Source organism: Hippopotamus amphibius, chromosome 13, assembly GCF_030028045.1.
Source record: "Hippopotamus amphibius kiboko isolate mHipAmp2 chromosome 13, mHipAmp2.hap2, whole genome shotgun sequence".
In the NCBI taxonomy this organism is placed as follows: domain Eukaryota; kingdom Metazoa; phylum Chordata; class Mammalia; order Artiodactyla; family Hippopotamidae; genus Hippopotamus; species Hippopotamus amphibius.
Genome location: NC_080198.1, coordinates 20,447,991 through 20,466,370, shown reverse-complemented (window position 1 = coordinate 20,466,370; position 18,380 = coordinate 20,447,991). Strand labels below are relative to the sequence as shown.

Below are 18,380 nucleotides of genomic sequence, written 5' to 3'. Positions count from 1 at the left end.
CTTTTTGTTCTAGAAGATTATGATTCTGTCATTATTTTAGGTTGATAATTAGACACAATAACCAGCTCTTGTAACTCAAAGGGTCAAACTCTCTTTATATTGTCTGTGCTTGCAGAATTTTAAAAAGCTTGGACACAGCCAAAGACGTAGGGAAAGCAAGCTTTTAATTAAACACTAATGAAGACCAGAAAGATTTTTTTTTTCCTCCCAAGAATCCAGGCAAATCCAAAGGGTCCCTCCATCCTTAGCTACAGGGGATGGGAATGACCTGAGACAGGGTCAGAATGAAAACTGACGTCCACAGAGTGCCACGAAGAGAACGCCAGAGGTCTGAAACGTCAGTCAGCATCGGTGAGGCCAAAGAGGGCACCTTCCAGAGCTCAACCACAGGGCTGGGCACAGGAAACAGTGATCACTTGACAGTCAGAGCTGCAGAAACTGCCAGCTTCCCCACCCTGGGCTGGGCACGGGCGGGGGCCTGCAGCTGGCTGTACACAGAAGCTGGGGTCCCTGACAGCCCGTTTCACAGGGGCTGGAGGAAATACCCTGCTCTGCCCTTTGCAGCGCTGCTTGCTTAATGACATGGCCATCAGAGAACACAAACCAACGTATTCTCAACCAACTAACACTGGCTTGGGGCTATTTTCCACAATGAAAAAGAATAAACACATACACACAAATACATTTCAACATACATGGCTTTGTCCTGGATGTTTCCAGAACTTCACAGACTGTAAACGTTCTCTTTGGACAGAGTCCCCTTCCGGCTGCTTCCTCCTCTTCCAAATTCTTAGTGTCTTCCTATAGCATATGCGGCCACCACTCCAGCCCAGGTCTCCCACTGTCCCTCAGCTGGACGTCAGAAACAGCCTCCTAACTGCTCTTACTCCTTCCCCTCCCCTCCCCCTCCCCCCACCGCCACCCCCGGCCCCACTGTGGCTAGAGCGAGCTTCTTAAAATGTAAAGCAGATCCCTTTGTTCATTTAGTCAAGAACTATTTCCAAAGGAATATTAGGTCCAGCACTGAGGATACCACAGTGAACAAAGCAAAGTTTCTGCACGCCTTCAGCTAACATTCTGGTCGGGGAAACACAATAAGCACATGAGCAAATAAATTCCGAACATCAGGTGGTGACAGGGTTACAGAGAAGAATAAAGCAGGATAAGAGAATGGTTAGGGGTGTCCTCTCTGGTTGGATGGTATCTGAAGAAAGACCTGCAGGAAGTGAGAGGGGGAAGCACGTCCCATGAAACTCTGAGTGACAAAGTTACAGGCAGAGAAAACGCCAAGGGCACAGGCTCTGAGGTTGGAATGTGCTTGGCGGGGTTGAAGGAACAGCACAGAGGTCAGTGTTGCTAGAAAAGACCTAGAGAGAAAAAGAATGTTGGAAGTTGAGACCAGAGGCTGAGGCAGCTCACAGACACAAGAACAGATTGGTGGTTGCCAGGGCGAGGATGGGGGGTGGGGGAAATGGCTAAAGGGGATAAAAAGGTACAAACTTCCTGTTATGAAATAAATAAGTCACAGGGACGTAATTACCACATGGCAACTATAGTAATAATACTGTATTGTATATTTGAAAGTTGCTAAGAGAGTAGATCTTAAAACTCTCAACACAAGAACAAAATATTTGTAACTATGTATGGTGACGGATGTTAAGTAGACTTACTGTGACCATTTCACAATATATACAAATATCAAATCATTATGCTGTACATTTGAAACCAATATGTTATATGTCAGTTACACCACAAGAAACAGACTAATACAGTGACTATAATTCTAATACTAATACCATTAATAATAAAAAGACCAGAAGTTGAGGATGTTTGCTGGGGGTAGATGGTGCAGGAGCCCAGAGAAAACGGTGCAAATCACGCGGGGCCTTCTAGGCTCGGTGAGACTGGTTTTTCTGAATCGGGAAGTCGTCAGAGGGTTCTGAGCAGGACAATGACACGATCTGACTTACTTTTAACAAAATCACTCTGGAGGCTGGGTTGGGAATAGACTGTAGAGGGAAAACGGCATTCGCCATTCAGTCTCAGTGAGTTTATTAATCCCTGCTATGGCTATAGGGTTTGGTAGAGGTGGAGATTAGAAACTGGGAAAGTCCTAGGAAGGGCTCCATGAAGGCAAACACAGAAAAGGAAGAGGCTGAAGGGTTTGCAGACTAAGCCCATTCCATGCAGTGGCTGAGGGAATGGAATTTGGATTTAGGCAGATCTGAGCCCCCCATCTTTGCTCCTGGCTAAGTGACTTAACGGCGCTAAACAATTTCCACATCTGTCAAATGGGTTTCATAGTACCTCTTTCATGTCGCTGTTAGAAGAATTAAATGAAGTGGTAAATATGAAATGCTTAGGGAATAGAGAATTCAGTGGTTAGGATGTGGTGCTTTCACTGCTGAGGGGCCAGGTTCAATCCCTGGTCAGGGAACTAAAATCTTGCAAGCTGCACAGCACGACTGGAAAAAAAAATGCTTAGCACTATGTCTGACAACATGGAAAATGTTCATTAAGTAGAAATGACACTTCTTAACTACTGACTGTGAGCCAGGCACCCTAGTGAGACCTTTATGTGATCTTGTATTGTCCCTGCAACAACCCCGAGAGGCAGGTATTCTTACCACCATCTCCACCACATACACGAGAAAAGGAGACACGAAGTGATCCTTTAACTTACCCACGTCACACTGCTAGTAAATGTGGGTAGTTGGGCTTAACTCCTGGTCACAGTTTACATTCATCATGACTAGCATGACAACTTTAGGCTTAGGATCAACTTTGTAAAGGGATCCAAACGTTTACCTTGTTTCAATCCATGTTATTTTTAACTTCTATGCCCAACTTAAAATGTAGATCTTATTTTATCTTTTGTATAAGAAACAAGCTCAGAGCAATTGAGTAGCTTGACTCAAGGTCACACAGCTGGTAAGTGATGAAGCCTTGATCTGTAACCCACGTCCAGCTGGCTAAAGCCCATTCTATTTCCCTATTTTATCAAGGCTCTTTTCTCTCTTAGCTAATAAGCATCTGATCACATTTTAATGAGACTGACTAACTCCTGTAAAAATATTTACTGGCTATATTACCCAAGGGTAGCATGATGCCTGTAATAACTGGGTCTCCTTAGCAGTTGCAAATTTAAGAGTCATATCAGAAGAGAGCTTATACAGATGAGAAAGACAGCAATCAGTAGGGTCCCGGAGCCTTTACGCATAAGAATCTAGGGCTCTTAGTCTTACGGAGTGGGGTTCAGGGTTGAGAGGGAGAAAGTTTAATGGCTTCCTGTTGGAGACAAAAATAAAACAACTAAACCGCTGTGAGAGTCTTTGCTTTCAAAGAATAAACCAAGAAGACAACAGCATTAGGATGCCAGAGTCCCCTGATAAAATGCTGTGCCGTGAAACCATGTGCGCACAACGTCTCTGTGCAGTGGCGGTGGGCCCCTCCTGCTTGCTATATTAGACAATAATTCTTAATCTGGAGGCAAGGGGAGGAAGGAGGACCCAAAGCTTCTGCAGATTTTAGAAGCTCCAGAGGTTATGTATATGCATAAGATGGAGTGCACTGTACATATGAAGACAATTATTCATGAGGGATTAATCCATCCATCCAACCATCAGTCCACCCAGTAATCTATCCATCCAACCATTTGCCCATCTGTCCACCCATCCACCCCTTCGTCCATCCATCCATCCATCCATCCATCCACACATATATCTAACACTGTTTTCAGTGCTTTAAAATATTAATGCACTTGATTTTTATAACAATCCCCAAAGCATAACTCTTTAAGGGAGGTACTATAATTAAGTCTTTTACAGGAGAAAAAAGTTGATGAGAAAAATCTCAGAGAACTCACATGGCTAACAAAAGAGGAGTTAGGATTTGAATTCAGGAAGTTTATAGACTTCATTTTTAAGCACTCAGCTATGTTTTCACTCAATGTTTGTTGAGCAAATAAGTGACTAAATGAGATACTATCTTTATGTCTCGTTCTAATAAATGAAGCACAATTCAGTGGCAAGAGGCTAAGCACTGGAGTCAGCTAGAGCTCTGTTCAAATTCCAGCATCATGTCTTATGCTAATAAGTATATAAAACCAATAAATCATTTTGAAGAGCTATTATAAGGAGAGAGATAAGGCACAACATCTAATAATGCTAAAAACCTAGCAATTCTCCCTTTTAGTATACACCCTAGAGAAGCTCTTGCTCACAAGCACAAAGAGACAAATACAGAAATTTCAGTGTAGTATTTTGGGACACTGAAAATTTGTAAACAAGCTAAATGTCCACCACCAAGAGACTGGTGTGTTTAATGCCATGGTATATATGGGTTAATATGAATTTAGAGATAAATCCCAAAAGCCTATTGAGAGGAAAATAAGGTAACAGAATGACACATCCTTATAGAAATTTTACAAATGCAAAAATAATACATATTGTTTGTAGATACAAACACGTGGCAAAATGATGAAAATACGCTTAGGAATGAAAAACAAATTTCAGAACAGGACTATTTTTTAGAGAGAAAGGAGAGGTAAAAAGGTGGTTTCAACTGATTCTGTAAAATTTTATTATACTACAAAAAAAAAATTATCAGGAGCACACATGGCAAAATGTTAAGATGCCTTAAAACTGAGTGGTGGGTGCGTCGATTTTTACCTATATTATCCTTTATATTTTTCTATATTGAAATCTTCCCCAAGAGGTATCTTTCTTAAAAAAAAGACAGTAAATGTAAAGTGCCAAGCATAAGGCATAGCACATAGCAGTTGCTTAATAATTAATAGCTATTAGTCAAGTCAAGACAGTAAGACTATAGAAAAGCGCTAGTTAAGGAGACAATAGTTATTTAAGCAATAAGCTTCGCCCAAACACAAAATGCAAGAAACTAAAAATGATCAGGACATTAGCGGAAAATGGTACAACTTAATTTACCATATTTACCAGCCTCTTTCGTGACAAAAGTTTATTTCAAGGATGCCAGGATTTATATCTTTTATGTATGTACATATACACACATATGTAATTACTTATGAATGTTAATTTCAATTTTTTTTATCTCATTTGAATCATTCACACTTTTCCACAACAACCAAACTGGACAACACAAATATAACGTTCAGAATAAACATAAGTTGGGGATGAACAGGCAGTTATTTTATGCTGCAGTTCCCCAAGAAAAGATGGAAGGAGAAAAAGACCAACTTGAAAAGGCAGGAGAGTCTACTCTTGGTATTTTTCAAGCTATATAATACAGGTTCAAAAATGCTTTTTAAAGATCCTGAAACTGATCTGGTTGATCTTAAATCATATGGTCTTTTAGAAATTTATTTATGCCAAGTGATGGGCTCAAATATTAGGATAGGTTTCTTTCTCAATTTTTGGGTATCTGAGCATTCCAACTTCTTGCCATAAAATCGTACTCTTTGGTTACCTGAAAACGTAGAAGATGAATTTCCTCAGTGATAAGTGGACTCATATTTCATTTATCAACCAAGTTTTTGCTTCTTTCTGTATGTGTTGCTACTATTAACTGACTCCATGGTTGTCCAATTCCTTCAACAGGGTGTAGGATCCAGTTGGGAGGCCCCCCTGATTGTCAGGCCATGTTTTAAAGCTAGATTCTACATCCTTCACATCAATGCAATCCTTACTTTACTTCCTTCCCGCTGGCCCTGCTGCAGTTCAGGCTTTGATGTGAGCACCTGTTGGGCAGACATTTGTAGAAGATGCTGTGTGATGAGCTGCCCAGACTTATTCCATCAGCTGCCTGGAGTTTTTTAAGCTGTCAGCTCTCAGGCCCTCTGGGAACTGCTCTTCCTTAAAGAGAGCTGCCTACTTCAAGGTCACACCGCTTAATCAAGAGCAGCCCATCTACAACGATGGATTGATGAAGGTGGGGGTGGGGTGCGGGGGTGGGGGGAGAAATCCAGCCCTCATGTTCCAAATGGGGACAACTCTCAGTTTGGGGGCTACCCGTGAGGTCAGCTGAAGCTTTTCTTGAGCCTGAACTGTAACCCAACGTTTCCCTCTGCTCAGTCCTAGTTCTTCCTATTCCCTTCTACAGTGTTGATCCTCAAAGCACTCTCTAGTAAACTTCCTGCTTGTTAATCTCTGTTTCAGGGTCAGCTTCCTCAGGAACCAAATCTGCACCCACATTCACGCTGTTCCACGGAAGGACTGCTTTTCCTGGCCCCTGTGCTTGAGTGAGTGACATGACCAGCTCTGACCAATGACTTGAGACAAGTGACGTGAGCTACTTAGAGGTCAAGCACTGAATTGCCAGTGCAAAGCCCTAAAGAGCTCTTGACTCTCTAGCATGGCAACTGGCAATATTCAGGAACTGGCAATATTCTGTGAGCCTGAATGACAGTGGTGAGTAGAGCTTCCAGCCAACCTGTGAGTGGACAGGTAGTGTAAACCAAAAATAAACTTTTATTTCTTTAAGCCGCTAGGATCCTGGGGCTGTTTGTTGCCATAGTAAAACCTATCCTATCCTAATACACCTACATCACTGAAAGCCTCCTAACTTCCCCTCCTTTCCTGCCTGCACAATGCCACCCTCTGACAAATCTACCAGCCTCATCACTGCCAGGGATAGCTCTAACTTAACCTGTTCCCTACCCCCAACGTTCTGAAGAAAAACGTCAAATCCTAATCTTAAAATAAAAGATCATTCAAGTTTCAATGTTATTCTCAACCAAAATCTGCCTGTCTGCCTATGACTTTGACTCTGTCTGTCTCTTTCTTTCCTCATCAGCCTTGAAAAACTCTTTATAACTGCCTCCCCACCCTACCCCCAGCCTTGTTTCCTCATGCCCCAAATGCTGTGGTCTACCTTTTGTCATCTATCTAACTCTTACTTGTCCTTCGACCTCAGCGTGACAATCACCTCCTGTAAGCTTCCTTGGCTCCATCCCCTCCCCTTCTGCTTTACCTCTGTCTGATTGAAACTCCCTCCACTGTGCACCTACAGGACCCAGGTAAAGCCCTTGCACAGAGTTTCATTTTCTTAACTGTCTCCCCTACTTGACAACAGATTCCTTGACAGCAGGACATAATCTATTTGACTTTGTGTTGCGAACACCTTCGCACAGTAACTGGGACATGGTAAGCAACTGATGGGGGACTAATGAATAAATCGATCTATAACTCCAATTATGTTCTACAATGAAGGACCTAGTAAAGGTAAACTGAACACTGATCCTGAATATTTGTTTATAAATTTACTAGCAACTGGGTTTTTTAAGAGACAATTCTTCCATATTTCTTCAAGTTCTATTTTTCTATGATTGAATTCTAAACTTTCCTTCCTCTAACATTCTCTGCCCAATATATTGTTTTTTTCTAGTCTGGAGATTGGCAAGCTTTCTCTGCAAAGAGCCTGATAGTAAATATTTTCAGCTGTGTGGCCAATACAGTCTTTGTATCAACAATTCAACTCTAGGTAGCTGAGTTACAATTATTCAGTTCTGTCATTGTAGTTTGAAAGCAGCCATGGACAGTATGTAAATGAATGAGCAGGGCTGCGTGCCAATAAAACTTTATTTATAAAAACAGGAGGCAGGCCAGTTTTCTCCTGTGTATTATAATTTTTTGGCCCCCCTTCTAGTCTGTATCATTCAGGAGGCTGTGGAAAGTGGAGGGTGGGAGCAAGTAAAGGCTATATGGTTTGAACTGTACAGGGGTCACTGAAGGCTCAATGAAGGATTGCCATTTGGGGGACTTGGTCTTTCATAACCAATGTGGTGGGATGAAAAGTTCAGGTGTTACCAGTTTATGGATAATCAGAGTCTTGGAACATAAAGAGATTACCTCTTGAGAGATCCTACTGCTAGCTCTTGTGACCTCCTAGATTTTTTGGTGTGGACCTTAAAAAAACTGTGGGTCTACCGCGTGGAACACAAGCGTCCACCCTAGATCCATTGCTGTGGGGGAGTCCACAGTCTCTCTTATTGAACATCTCTGCATGTAAAGATGGGCGTTCAGTTTCCAGAGAACTAGTCTCACTTATAAAAACAACAGTAAAACCCTAAGCTACTCTTTATCAAGTACCTTCTATGGGTCTGGTGTTAAGTCCTCTGCATAACCAAGAGCAAACATTTACTGAGCACTGGATTGAGCCACGCAGGGTACTCAGAATTAGACACATTATCTCATGAATTTCTTACACTCCCATCATGCTAGGACTACAGTTCACCCCTCTCACCCAGGAGGAAATGAGGCTCAGAGAGAAAAGCAATTCCCTCAAGGTCAAATTTGCTTGAGTTTGAGCCTACAGCCTCTGCTGTGATCTGCCCTGCACGCCACCCCCTCACTGCCAGCTACCTGTCCCAGGGGAGCTGACCCAGCCTCTCATGGTCATTTAAGTACCCTAGATTCTGTCCAAGGTGCCTCCTGCTGGAGGCAATGACTCCATTCAGGGTTTGCAAGAAATTCTACCTTGGAGACATTGGAGATGAAGGGAAAACTCAATTCCAAGTAACAAACTGAGGGCTTTGTTAGAATATGTCACACTTAATCAAAAGCAAAGGGTGTTGATCCTTTTTCAACAACATTCTCCCATTATTTTCCACCTCAATTGTTTGTTAAACCTAATTAATTGCGATAATGCAACCCATCCGGGCAAGATAAACGCAGGAGAGATGTATCAGCTTTTAATATTCAGCCCTAAATGGAAGGTGAATGTCCCATGTCTGCTACTTCAACCAAATTCAAACCTTCACTCATCAAGTAAGTCTTTGTTAAAAGGCAGCCTCAGTCTGCTTTTTATTTAGTCGCATGACTACAGAAATGCCTTATAGCTAGTATCTTAATTATTCATGGTTTCTGGCAAATTAAGTCTCCTGCCTCTCCAATATCTAGAAGTGGAGGAAGTGTTCAATTCCAAAGAAATTATGCCTTCCTGGCTGTGCCGGCCAGGCAATAATGTGGTTGCCAAGTTCCTTATGAATAGGCAGAGATCTTATTCCACTTATAGTATATGCATAAACAAAACACCCCTAGGGGACTGCCCCTATTTCGTGTAATGGATATCTCCCGCCCCACCCTTGCTCTCGAGAGTGATTGAATCCTGGATTTCCTTACAAACAAGACCATTCAGACTGGCAGCAAGAAAACTGACACCTTTTGTATCATCAAGATGATAAAAAACTGGGTTCAATGAAATATGTAACCCTGTGGTGTTTCCAGTTCAGATGCCAGCAACTTGAGCAATACAATGGGCCTCTATGTTTTAGAATTCATAATTATGGGATAGTAATATAGGTTTCTAACAATGGGCCCCCTACCCCCATAACTCAAATAAATTACTGCCACAAAATACTTACAAATATATTTGTGCATCAATCTTTGTACTTCTCTTGAAAAATAATCATTTTATTTAAAGAGCAGTAGGTTTGAGATTCTAATAACGCAGGCACAGTGGACACTGAATCCCTCCCCCATTGTCTGGCAGCTACGTGGTCTGGGTGGGGCCAACCTCACTCCCAGCTTTGGAAATGGGGCTGCTCCCCCGCTGGCCTAAGCCAACCAATGTAATTTAGGGTTTCTCTACCGTTTCATTCATTTTTCACCCCTTTAAGGAGACTTTGAAGATTTTTTTTGTTTGCTAGTCAACTCACTCCCCCCAAATTCTAATGCCACAAGTACAGTGTATATCTGTTTATGTATTGTGTGTATACCTGTGCTTCATACATAAAGACTAAGACTTTTTCCCCTACTCCCATCCCTAGGAAATGATTTTTACCTGTTGGGGACCATATCATTCCCTTTGAGAATGCATACATTACAATCCCATTCCCTGTGCCAATCAGTGCCTGGCATTGGAGGTGGGCACAGACCCTAAAGTGACCTGTCAGAGTGCAAACGGGGAAATTTCTGTTGATGGTGGCTTTGAGAAATTCTCTTTCTTTCTAGATGGGCTGATGCGTGGATCTAAGCCCTGGAACTGCTTTGGCTATCTGCTATCATGAAGGAAGAAGCCAGCTGAAAATAAAGCCAATACATGAACAAGACAGGGTTGAAAGAATCATGGGAAACAACTATAGTGCCCTGATCAAGCTATACCTGAAGTTTACCCTACTGCTAGATTTTTCGGTTTTATCAAAAGTCCCTACTTTTTTTTCCATAGGTTACTTTGAGTTCGTTTTCCTATTACAATAGAAATATCCCAACTAATAGAGCAGATAACATTTACTGAATGTTTCCTAAGCTCTCAGCCCTGCCAATTAATTCTCATATCAACCTCTGTGGTTAGTACTATTATATTTCCCATTTTATAAACGATGAAACTGAGGCACGGTACAATTAAAGAACTGATCCACGTTCATACATAAGTGGAGGTAGGATTTATCCTATGTCTATTTAGAGTGTAAGGTATTAACCACTTTATTTTACTACCATTCACTTCTATACAATTTATGTTAGTACTTTCTTGTCCAAATTTAAAAGGCATTAAAGGAAACAGTATTTTTTTGCTGACAACTAACCGTGTTATACAATTTAAAAACCTATAGCTCTCTCAAGTTTTAAAATATTTGAAAATTTTCTCCAAAGACATAAACTTTGGAGATCATTTTCTACTTAAGACTCACTACTCATAAGATGGCCATCATCATTATTTTTAGATGTTCCTTCTTATCATTATAAGAGGGTACTGGCTCAGTCACTATCCATTTTACAGAAGAGAAAACCTACCGTTTAGTAGGTTAGTCCTTCAAGTTGCTGTTCTGCTTAAAAATAATTATTGACCAACCTTATAAAGAACTCATGGGGTCTCAGGTTTCTGGCACCATCATTTTTGGATTGGTCACTAACAGTACAAGAGGTAAGCCGTAAGTCCTCTGAGCCTTTGGGGAGAGAGGCATGAAGGCTGAATGGTTGGCCACAGTACTTGCCCTCTCCTTTTGAAAGTTTCTCAAATGTTAAAAAGTGAAAATAAAACTATATCAGGGTCACCTCTCCTACAGACCAAACTGAACAATGATTTCCGAAAAGAGAAAAAGGCTGAGAGGCAGACACACCTCTGGCTCCAAAAAGCCAGGTGATCTGTGTGATGCAGCCAGATGGGCTATAACCACAGCTCCATAATCCTCTCAAACCACCACATGCCACCCTGGTTCTGAACCTGGCTTTTGGATTCTTTCAAAATGCAAGACATCTCAGACATGTCATCCAAAGCAGGAGTCAGGAAAGCACAAAGTATGATGCTTCTCACATTTTAACAATGGTGACACGGATGTCAGGGATGACAAGGGGGCACTGATTCTTTAGATGCCCACAGTTTAACCCCAGGTGCTGGCCTTTTAATTTTGCCTGATTGATGGAAGACAGTGGCTTATCAACACCAGAAGCTTGACTACATATGGAACTCAATACAGTGAGATATGAATTACAGCCATACTGAGAATGTGGTCAGAGTAGGGAGAATCCAGGTACTGCAACAAAGCTAATTCAGCATCACAGGAAAGCAAACGTGATGCTATACTCTACAGTAAACACCTGGTATAATCTTCCTAAATGCAATGTAGATTACTTTTGAAACCTCAAAATTATTAACAACCAAAGCACAGGACTTTTAAATCCACAAACGACTGTTTAAAAAAAAAAAAATGAAGGGAAGCTGCAGCCCCAGAGAGACTGAACAAAGTTGCTGCATTTTTTGCCTGCAGGATGGGACCTAGCAGAGAAATAAAGAGGCTATGTTGTATGACAGAGAGTAAATCCAAACGTAAGCATTCCAATGCTCAGTCAGGCCATCCCTCCCTTCCCCAGCCCATCATCCTCCTGCAAAGTGTTCACAATTTGCTGTCCTTCCTTCCAAAAGCCAGCAGACACAGAATCAGCTTTTCCTGGCTCTGCCTCGCAAGTTGGGTCTGCCTGAAGGAAAGCTGAAATAAAATAAAAAGGAAGAATGCAAATCCATTCAGGCCCTTCTGACCATAAACTGGTGTGAAATCCTTGCTCTGTGAAATGCCTACCTTCACCCCAATGACATGAAAAAAGAAGGAATCGTGAATGTCAAAGTTGCTCCCTGCAGAAGCTCTGTTGCAAGCCTACAGCTTTCTGAGCTAGGTGCCGTCAGGTACACCATCATTCTGTAATAGATGTCTGCAAAGGCAGAGACTAAGTCACAAGTGCCCCCCCCTCCCCCATGCCCGATGGGGAAAATTCACAAGCTTTGTCAGGCAACAGTTACCCGCAGCTGCTGAGCTTTTGACCTAAGAATCCAGCAGCCTTCTAGGAGCTGAAAAAGAGAGCGGTGGAGGGAGAGGGAGAATAAGATCACACAGGTGGAACCGGCTTTCCACGAGCGCCCGGCATCCCGCTAGGGCCCTCGGGCGCCGCGCGCCCCGGCTCACCTGGTACACGTCCCGCAGCCCGCACCACGTCCGCAGCACCTGGTGGCAAGCCCGCAGCCTCTCTGTGTACCATCTCCGCAGCGTGGACACGGTCAAGTTCCACACGAAGCGGCTGCCGCTGAACAGCAGGTCCTCCACTCCGCACATGAACACCGAAGCCATGCCTCTTCTTTCCTCCGAACCCCGGGGGTGCCCGGCGGCTCCCGTGGCGGCACCCCAGCGAGCCCAATCGCAGCGGCCCCAGTGCCTGGGCTCCCGACGCCGGCTTCTGCGGGCCGCCGGGGGTCACGCCTTCCCCCAAACTGGTCTTTCACCGTGCGCCCTGCCCAGGCTCCGGCGGCATGCCCCGGGATTGGGCGCCCGCCAGCCAACGGCTGCGGCGGGCACACAGAAGCCCAGTGTCCACCCCGCCCGCTGGCTGGCAGCGCCGAGCGAGCTGCGCTAAGCTCCGCCAGGCGAGCCCTCGGCGCTCCCGGGGCGCGGGAAGCCCGGGCCGGCGAGGACTCCCCCTGGCGCTCCCCGAGTGCGCTGGGCAGCGAGGGGAGTGGAGCAACTCTTTGCAGGCAAACAGGAGAGCTGCATCTCAGCACACTGGGCTTGCACGTCCTGCACACACCACACACGCGCGCGCGCGCACACCAGCCCAATCTCCGAATCCGCTTTGAGGAGCACCTTACTTTACATAGTATTTGCTTGGCATCTGTTCCCACTAATAAGTATCTCCAGGCAGCCACAGATGCAGGAGGGGAGAAAAAATCCTCCGAAGCATCCCTTCGGAACCCACTCCTGGGGGAACAGCCCTGAATGTTTCCTTGGTTGTGGTGAAGCCAGAAGGTGAAGATACTAGTCTCAGAGCAACAGTGTGTGCCTGACTGCAGAACCCGCCTTTGCTCTGAACTTGAGGGTCTGGGAGAAAATGACAACCTGCCTATTATTGCCAGAGAGAGGGTCCTGCACCCCGGCATTGTGCTAATTCCAATGCAGCATCAGCTCACGGGAAACACAAAGAACGTTCTTGGTCTCTAGCAAATAGCTTCCAGTTACTGTTTGCTAGGAAATAGAAGCTCACAAGAGAATCCTTGGTTTGGTTCTGGAAAATTCAGCCTCTGGACATGCGTGGCAGTAACTGCCAACGCAAACCTGCACAGGTACATAGTTTATTCTCCACTCAAAACTGAAGGAAGCTGTTCCACCACTCACAAAGTCACCAGATAATTGTTCTGTTTTTTAAAAGTTCTCCCCCAGGAATTGATATTGCCAAAGGCACTTGGACAAAGGAGCCAGAGGAGTCCCACATACCACCAGTCTCTATTTTCCTTTGGAATATGTGTAGAGTTCAGTCCCAAATAACAGTACAACATTGCTCACAGCAAAAGTACTGCAGCAAATTTCAGGTTGTTGCTTTCTCCTGAATTCATCTGTAGGACAATTGTCTGTATTTTACTGGTGGTTTCACACATGAGCTGTTATCTTTGCTATTAAGTGGCAGAAAGGTAAAGGTGCCAAAGCCTTTCTTCTGAACTAGCTCAGAAGGCTTCAGAACAGATTATCGACAAGTAAATCAGCTTTATTTCAGGTTTCAAATGTGCCTTTGGAATCTTAATTCAGGTGAAACTCAACCAGTCAAAAGAGAACACAAAAATCTTCCCTCAAAGCGTCTGTTGTTTGCAAAGTGACCATAACTGGGAAACTTTTAAATGGCATTTCTTTTCTTACATTTCACTTCTTTTTATTACTAGTAAAATTACCTAAGAGTTTTTGTTGAATTAGCTAACAGGACATAAGACCCGATCCAAGATTTGCAAACCTTTCTTCACAGTAAATCTGCTCTACGTGTTCCTTAGTATTAGCAATCTGATGATATTTTCCAAGATAATGGTCACAGTGTTTACACAGAATCAGAAAGTACCAGATCCCATTGAGTCAAAAGATAATAAACCAAGTATAGTTTGAAAATGAAATGTCATCCTTCTAATGGAAAACTACTGAACTTCAAAACTGGCCTATGAGTATGAGTGGATGATGGTGGTACTTTTTTTTTTTTTTTTTTAACAATGCAGTGAGATCATGTTCTCGGAAATGGGCAGCCAAGGGAATACCAGAATAAAACCTACAACAGGTCAATTATCTCTGTCTCATGACACTGTCCTCTCAGAAGAGATGCTCTAGAAACATCATGGCTATTATCCATCTATCCCTGCTTAGGCCTAATGTCAGGGTCAATTCCAACCTCACTGATTTGCATTCAAGGTTTGCAAAGTCAGTGCTCACACCATTTTCTAGAAAATGGGATGTGGCAGAACAGGGTTCTTAAAGTGCAGTCCCTGAGCCGGCAGCCTCAGCCTCACCTGGGAACTTGTCAGAGATACAAGTTCTTGGGCCCCCTTCAGAATCAGGGTGTGGTCAGTGATCCGCGGTCTCACTTGGCCTCTGGGGGATTCTGACTCCTGCTAAAGATGGAGAAGCACTGTTGTAGGGCATGGTAGTTAGGAGCTAAGTCTCCTAAGACCAACAAACCTGACAAATCCCTGCTCCTTAAAAGACCTGTGGCACCTCGTACAACCTACTTAAAACCACAAAGCCTCAGTATCTTCATCTATAAAATAGGGATAATATTGGAATCTACTACATAGGATTTGGGGGAAGATTAAGTAAAATATTTTGTATAAAGTGTTTAGTATATGGCTGGCAAAAAGTAAGCACCCAAAGAAAAAGATTCTCACCACCACCAAAATCAGGAATGGTTTCATCTTTTGGTACCTAGATAAAACAGTATTTGAAAAACGTGTTTTAAAAAATTTTTCTACTAATTATTTACATCTGCTTTCCTATCCCTTTCTGTGTGTTGGAGGTTAAAGTTGGCAGTGACTTGGTTTTGGGGGGAGCAGTCCTTTTACTTTTTCAAGTTCCCAAAAAGGCTAGATCTTCTCCATCACACAGCCAACCTTTCCTGGGGACCCAGAGAAGCAGCAGATGCTCCAAACTGGATGAAAGACAAGAAATTGTTTCCACCGATATAAACAAAGACGCTTCTTCTTACCCAAACAGCTTTCCTCTCCTGTAGAAGGATAAGTTTGAAGCTCTAGCTGAAGACTGCTTTTAGAGGGAAGGAAAAGTAAGCTCTTGACACCAGGGGCTGACAGTGGGTGGTAACTGAACCCAGGTGTGGAGCAGTGGAGAAAACAGCGGCATCCTTCTGAAAATGGACGAGCCATGTGGGACAAACCAGATCCCAGACACACGCCCTTGAAGCTGGTCTAAAATTTCCTGTGGAGATGGAGCTAAATCAAGCTAGCTTCAAAATTATCTTGCTTTTTCTTTCTTTCTTTTTTTTTTAAGAAGAGGATTTTTTTTCCCTCTCCAGCATCAGAGATCCCTGCAATACACTGTAATTTCCTGCAGCTCTCTCTGGAGGCTTAAAAAGATGCTTCAGGTGACAGCACGGCTCGTACTCCTGGGAGTTCTGCTGCAGACGTAAAAGAGAAATTGTCATTATTCCTGAGGCTCCTGTAGGTTCTCCTTTGAGCAATCCACAGGAAGAAGAGCACAGTGCCAAGAAGACAGCACAAAATGCCAACCCCTGTCTCTAGAAAGAGATAAGCAGTTCTATCACAGCAGCTTCCAGCGGTCCCTTCTGCTCATCAAAAAGACAGTCTATCGAATGCCTGTGGATATTTTTAAACTCTCCTCTCTCCACAGCTGAAGAGCCAGTGTGGCTAAATTCTGACAGACCATGTCTGACACGGGGCTTGAGGGGGGATGAAAACAAGGTCTGGTTCAGTGGCTCTCAATCAGGGGCAATTTTGCAACCCCGCCTACAATGTCTGGAGGCATTTTTGGTTGTCACAACTTGGGGATGCTACTGGCATCCAGAGCTCAGGGGTGCTACTCAACATCCTACAATGCCCAGGGCAGCCCCACAACAGACAACTCTCCTGCCCAAAATGTCACTGGTGCGGAGACTGAGAAACATTGGTCTAGTTCAACCCCACACCCTGCTCCCTCTCTCATAGGACTTGCTGTGGGGAAACAGTCTTCTCTACTTATTTATTTATTTATTTTTTAGAAGTTTATTTTTTTCAATTAATTAATTTACTGTTTCGGGGGCTGCATTGGGTCTTCGTTGGTGACGCAGGCTTTCTCTAGTTGCAGCAAGCAGGGGCTACTCTTCGTTGTGCAGCGCGGGCTTCTCATTGCAGTGGCGTCTCTTGTGGAGCACAGACTCCAGGCACGCAGGCTTCAGTAGTTACAACACACAGGCTCAGTAGTTGTGGCGCACGGGCTTGGTTGCTCTGTGGCATGTGGGATCCTCCCAGACCAGGGATTGAACCTATATCCCCTCCATTGGCAGGAGGATTCTTAACCTCTGGGCCACCAGGGAAGTTCCCCATTCTTCCCTCTTGATGTTTTCTCCCAAAAGACAGATTTGGAGATTGGGGATGCAACAGTCACTCTATAATGGTTTTCACACACTCACAAAGAGCTGTAATGTACTCAAAGCCTATTGAGAAGGAACCGGAATGACATTTCCTATCACTTACGTGTAACTTTTTTTCTTTTTTTGGATATTTATCATAAAAATAAGGAATAGTCATTTCACTCTAAGCTATTTTATCTTTTGGCACTTTAAGCTTTGGCTTTATCACTTCATTTAAATCACAGGGTCCTTAGTATGGTCGAAAACTTTCTTTGACACATGACAAAAACAATTCCCCCTATACCAACCCCAAGGGGAAGGCTAATGCCTCCAGTGGGCCTTGAGTTGCTACAGAAGTCTCTCATCGCCTTTTGGGGCAAAAGTGCCCCTTTGGTCCACTTTTCTCTGTTGGACTGTCAACTTTCTGAGGAGTCCTTACAGGTGAGTGGAGATGGGTGGCTGGATGGCCCCTCCTTGTGCAGGAGTGTACCCCATGCATTGGAAAATGTTTAGTGACCTTTGGCTCTGTTGACTATGCACCAGGACTGTCCCCAGTCATTATGTCATCAACAAGAAAAACCACCTCCACACACTTCCAAAGACTCCAGGTGGGGTAGTAGCCACATCTACTCAGAAACCACTGGTGGAAGCAGGGAAAGGGTCTTATTCATATTTGTTGCCCTGGTGGATGGCACATAACAGGCAGTCCATCAATGGCTATTGACCTGACAAATGAATGACTATTTGTCTCGAGTGAATATAGAAAGAAATTCATCCATTCCCCAAACACACTCTTGTTCATTAAAAAACTACACATTGAGTTTGCACGACGTGTCAGGCAGGGAACTGAGTACTTAGAACGCACTAGGACAAAACAGAGAGGATTTCTGTCTAAGTGGGTCTTAGAGAAGGGAGAGAAAGGCAGACATCTGAACAAGTAATACAGAGGAAACAGGCAGTGCCACATAGGGTTATAACAGAGACATGGGATGGAGGATGTCGGGGCGGGGGAGGGCCAGGGAATGCCTCCCCAAGGACGTGACACTGCAGGTGAGACCTGAAGGCTGAGGCGGGGAGAGCTAGGTGACGGGAGAGGGGGGTACACAAACAGTGGTCCAAAGCGGAATGAGCGGTAAGAACGAGGGCTCTATGGCAAGAGGGATCCCAGATTTGTGGGACTTGAGGGGAAAGGGTGAGAGAGGATGCTTGGGAAGTAGAGGAGAAGGGAAGCCCAGCTGGGAGGCAGCTGAAGAGTTCCAAGGATGAGAGGAAACGGCTTACATAATAAGGAACGTCTACATAATAAAGTTAAAGTCAACAGGTCTTCCTGGGACAAGGCTTAAATATGCACATGGGCTGAGAGTTTGGTGGGCAAAGGGGCCCTTTTCAATGTAAGCACCTTTTGTGGCCTCTGGGAGGGCTGCCCAACTGTGTAAAGGCAGGTTCCCACCACAGGGAATCTGCATGCCCTTCCCCTCTTCTACATCTTACCCGAGGACAGGAGGGCCGGTGAGACAGGAGTTCTGCTTCAATCTCACTTGAGCCAGAAGCAAGGTGTTCCGGTTCCTCCTTCCTCTCCTGCTTTCCCTC

The 18,380-nt window shown here is 44.0% G+C and overlaps 1 protein-coding gene across 2 annotated transcripts in view; it reads right to left on the bottom strand.

Moving 5' to 3' along the window:
- The window catches only part of FRMD4B (FERM domain containing 4B), a 325,403-nt gene that overhangs the window by 161,811 nt on the left and 145,212 nt on the right, over window positions 1-18,380 (bottom strand). The window contains exon 1 of one of the 2 annotated variants that reach the window (XM_057705041.1): window positions 12,374-12,700. The exons of the other annotated variant lie outside the window; for it this stretch is intronic. Coding sequence (XP_057561024.1) covers window positions 12,374-12,535 — 162 coding nt within the window. The 5' untranslated portion in view covers window positions 12,536-12,700. Of the gene's footprint in view, window positions 1-12,373; window positions 12,701-18,380 lie in introns of those variants that run through there. 2 annotated transcript variants of the gene reach the window in all.